General features: G+C 40.5%; 1 protein-coding gene across 1 annotated transcript; it reads right to left on the minus strand.

Annotated features, from left to right (window-relative positions):
• Window positions 1–1123: 1123 nt before the first annotated feature.
• On the minus strand, window positions 1124–1669 carry LOC132031770 (uncharacterized). Its single transcript, XM_059421682.1, has 2 exons — window positions 1311–1669; window positions 1124–1196 (listed from the first exon to the last, which is right to left on the minus strand). The coding sequence occupies exons 1-2, from the start codon at window positions 1667–1669 to the stop codon at window positions 1124–1126; spliced, it is 432 nt and encodes a 143-aa protein (XP_059277665.1).
• Window positions 1670–3765: the final 2096 nt, after the last annotated feature.

Here is a 3765-nt window from a genome sequence, read left to right on the forward strand (position 1 = left end):
AGGGGATCACCTTGCTTTAGTCCTCTGGTGGCATTGAAGAAACCATACCTGATCCCATTTACTATGATTGAGTACCAGTTGTTTGAGACTGTAAAATGTAAATGATTTCAATGAATTGTTCTCTCAAACCCATCTTCCCGAGAGCACGAGCCAAAAACCCCACGAGACTTTATCATAAGCCTTGGACATGTCCAATTTGAACACCACATTTCCACCTTCCGAGCCTTTTTTAATATCATGAATAATTTCTTGAGTCAGTTGAATATTCTCTGTATTAAGCCTGCCCATTATGAACCCAGATTGATTCTCAGAGATGATATTGGGGAGCATGGGAGACAATCTCATAGCTAGTATCTTAGACAGGATCTTGTTTGTAAAGTTGCAAAAGCTAATTGGTCTGAGCTCACTGAAATTCTTTGGAGACTTTACTTTAAGGATTAGCACTAGACCGAGTACGAGTAAAGTACTTAGTCAAGTTGGCCCCAAGAAAAAAGATTTGACATATTCAACAATGTCAACCTTTATAGTATCCCATGAATGTTGAAAAAAATGCCCATCAACCCAACCGGCCGCAGAGTCATTGATCCATAGAGAAAATAGCTTCGATTTCTTCCTCGAAGGGATTTGTCAAGCATTTCATTATCCTCGGTCAAGACCATAGTATCAAGGTGATCAAGTAACCCCATGTGTTGTTCTTTGTGTGTTGTGTAAAAATATTATTGAAATGAGCCACTGCTTCTTGAGCAATATCCTCAGTGTTCTCCAATCAGATTCCTTGAGCATTTTTTATTCTCATGATTTGTGCTCTTCTTCTCTCCCGCCTTAATGACACCGTAGAAGTACTTTGAATTGGTATCTCCTTCCTCTCGCCCATTTTAATCTAGCTTTTTGTCTCGGATAGAGTTCGAGATTTAAGCCACTTTATATACTCGGCTTGGGCCTTATGCATTTCTAGCCTGTTAGCATCAGTCTCATTCTCTTCATACTCAGCTTCCATGTTCTTGGCTTTCTCTTCCATATCTTTAACAGTAGCAAATACATCCCCAATGCCCTCTCTAGACCATTTACTAAGAGCTTTAGCCAAGTTCTTGAGTTTGTTTTGTAATCTCCACATAGGATTTCCCTATATCTGCTGATCCCAAACTTCTTTAATAATATCAGAATAGCCTTCCTGTTCTGACCAGAAATTCAGATACCTGAAGTATCTAATGATGTTAGGAGCTTCAGAGCTGCTTTGAAAGAGCAGAATGTTGTGATCCGAGCCTGTTTTGGGTAAGTGATCTATTCTTGTTTATGGAAACTTTTCAAACCAATCATCATTAGTAATAACTCTGTCAAGCCTTTTACTGATTCTCCATCTTCTCCTTCTCCCATTACACCATGTAAATTTATTGCCAGTGAATATAGTATCCATCAGGTCGCATTCCTGCATGCAGTCCATGAAATCTAGACTCTTAGCTAAAGTGTGTGGTCGACCACCTTTCTTTTCTTCAAAGATCCAGGATAACATCAAGTCTCCGCATACAGCCCATGGACCACTAATAGTATTGTGCACATTCTTTAGGCTCCTCCAGAGTTTTTTACTCCTGTTGGCATTGGTACTTGCATGATAGATCGCACTCAAGCAACAAGGATCAAAGATTCCATTGATTTTAACCTTGAAAGTCATTTGTTGTTTGTGGTGAGAAATAAGGTCGAATCGATAGTATCATCCCGTAAGCACCATATTCTATCATGGATATTTGAAATAGCATTATCAAAGCCAATAATTGCTCTGAATTCTTCTATTTGAGTGGAAAGTAGGAAAGGCTCCTGAAGAGCTATAAAATTTATTTTATGAAGCTTAACAAGTCTAAGTAACCTGTCAAATGCCCCTTTTGATCTCATCCCCCTAATATTCCATATGATTGCTCTAATCATTGGGGGTTTGAGTTTTTCCTTTTGGTGTTGCTTTTAAGTAGTCCTGCCTGATTCATCTCGGCTTGACCACCTTTCTTTTTTTGTTTTTTTCTGTTTTATCCCCCTAAGGGATAATCCCTGCCCTTTGATGCTTTTAGTAACCTCCTTGTCTATTGTGTCTCCAGGGTCATTTAAGTAGTAATCACCCCTTGTTGTCTAACCAAAACTGCTACCACTTCTTTCTTTTTGTTTTTGTCAATCTCTTCCACTGATTCCTTCACCATGCTATCTAACTCAAGATCATTCTCTTGAGCTTGGTTCTTCTGTTTAAGTTTTAAAGGGCCTAGGTCTATGATTAGTTGACCACTCAGCTCTTTCATAGTTTCCTCGTTGTAAGTTTGTATCCTTCCATACGATTCTGGTTCCTCCATTTGTTCTGGACTGTTGACTGAGCTACTCTGCACCATTTTTACCTCCCTGTTCTTTTCCTTTTCCTCATGCTTTGTAAATATTAACTCGTTCTCTTGCTCTTGGTCCCCAAGGATCTGCCTTTTTCTTACTACCTTAGAAAAAAATAAGTTTTTCAGGTTCTTGGCAAAGAAGAATTTTTCTCTTTATTCTAGGCCTCCTCCTTTTCTTTTTGGTCTCCTTGACCCCAGTTTGGAGTTGTTCTATCTTGTCACGCTCTCGCTCGCTCGTTGTTGTTATGCATTCTTGCTTTTTACTTTCGGGTTGTTGCCCCCATCTTGCTCCAAGTGCTGCTCCTGTTTATCCTCTTTGTTGTTCTTTGTGTTGTTCTGTTGCACTATAGGGGTGTCATACTTAGCCTGTCTCTTTTCATTGTCCTGGCCTTTGTCATTGTTCTCATTGTTCTTCGAGCCTTTCCCCTCATCGTGATTGTTGGACTGCTCATTTTTAGCCCCTTTATCCTCAGATTTTCCTTTCAATTTCTGCTGTTTTTCTTTTTCTACTGCCATGCATTGTAGGATAGAATGTCCCAATAGTTTGCAATGCCTACAATACTTTGGCACTCCCTCGTATTCGAGTTTCTGGAAAAAACCTTTTAAAGGACTAGACTCGTCTTCCTGTCCCACCCAAATCTGATTTACTCTAGGCTTAGTGAGGTCGACTTCAACCCGTACTTTGGCCATATTGGGTCTCGTTCTGTTCTCAGTTGCAAGGTCTGGGGACAGAGGGGTGCCTACAGGACTCAGAATTTGTCTCACGTAATTCCAAGGATGGCAGTGAAATGGGAATCCCGGCAATAGTACCCAAACCGGAACTATTGGCGAGTCCTCCCCCGGTTTAAAGTCTGGGTTCCACTTTTGCAACCACATTACCATGCCATCTATTTCTATAGATCTCCTAAACCAGACTGCTTGACAGTCCTCCTCATTTGAAACCTCTATGAAAACAGTCCTGTAGTCGTACGTACTTATTCTCGGGGTGCATGTTACACCTCATAGTCGTGTACGTGAAATCTATTGGGCAGTAGTTGGTTAAGATTAGACGTGGCGCATTCATCTCGTGGTTACGAGGGTTTGAGTTCATATAATAATCTACAGAAGACTCGGGGACCAAGCAAATCAAGGAAATTAAGTTGTCGAAAAATTTGGAACAGGATTTTGAGTCAACTTTGGAGGGGCATATCTCCATGCGTATTAGGAGTTTTAAGGTGTTTCAAAATCCAAAAATGAAGTTCGTTGGGTCTAGGCTATAATGCAACAAACCACTCGTCGATAGGACATCGGAGCAGAGAATTATAGAAGTTACAAACCGAGCTGATAAAGCAGAAACAGAGCTGCTACAGTACTGTAGCTACAGTGATGCCGCCTCAGCCCCTATATAAAGGGTTAAAACCTCACT

This window comes from Lycium ferocissimum, chromosome 9 (genome assembly GCF_029784015.1).
Source record: "Lycium ferocissimum isolate CSIRO_LF1 chromosome 9, AGI_CSIRO_Lferr_CH_V1, whole genome shotgun sequence".
In the NCBI taxonomy this organism is placed as follows: Eukaryota; Viridiplantae; Streptophyta; class Magnoliopsida; order Solanales; family Solanaceae; genus Lycium; species Lycium ferocissimum.

Excerpts from the sequence above, each read along its gene's own strand:
- LOC132031770 (XM_059421682.1), bottom strand. The coding sequence starts at position 1,669 with ATGACTTTCAAGGTTAAAATCAATGGAATCTTTGATCCTTGTTGCTTG. Across the intron at positions 1,197-1,310 it reads GTTATTACTAATGATGATTG|GTATCTGAATTTCTGGTCAG; the intron begins GTTTGAAAAGTT and ends TAGATACTTCAG.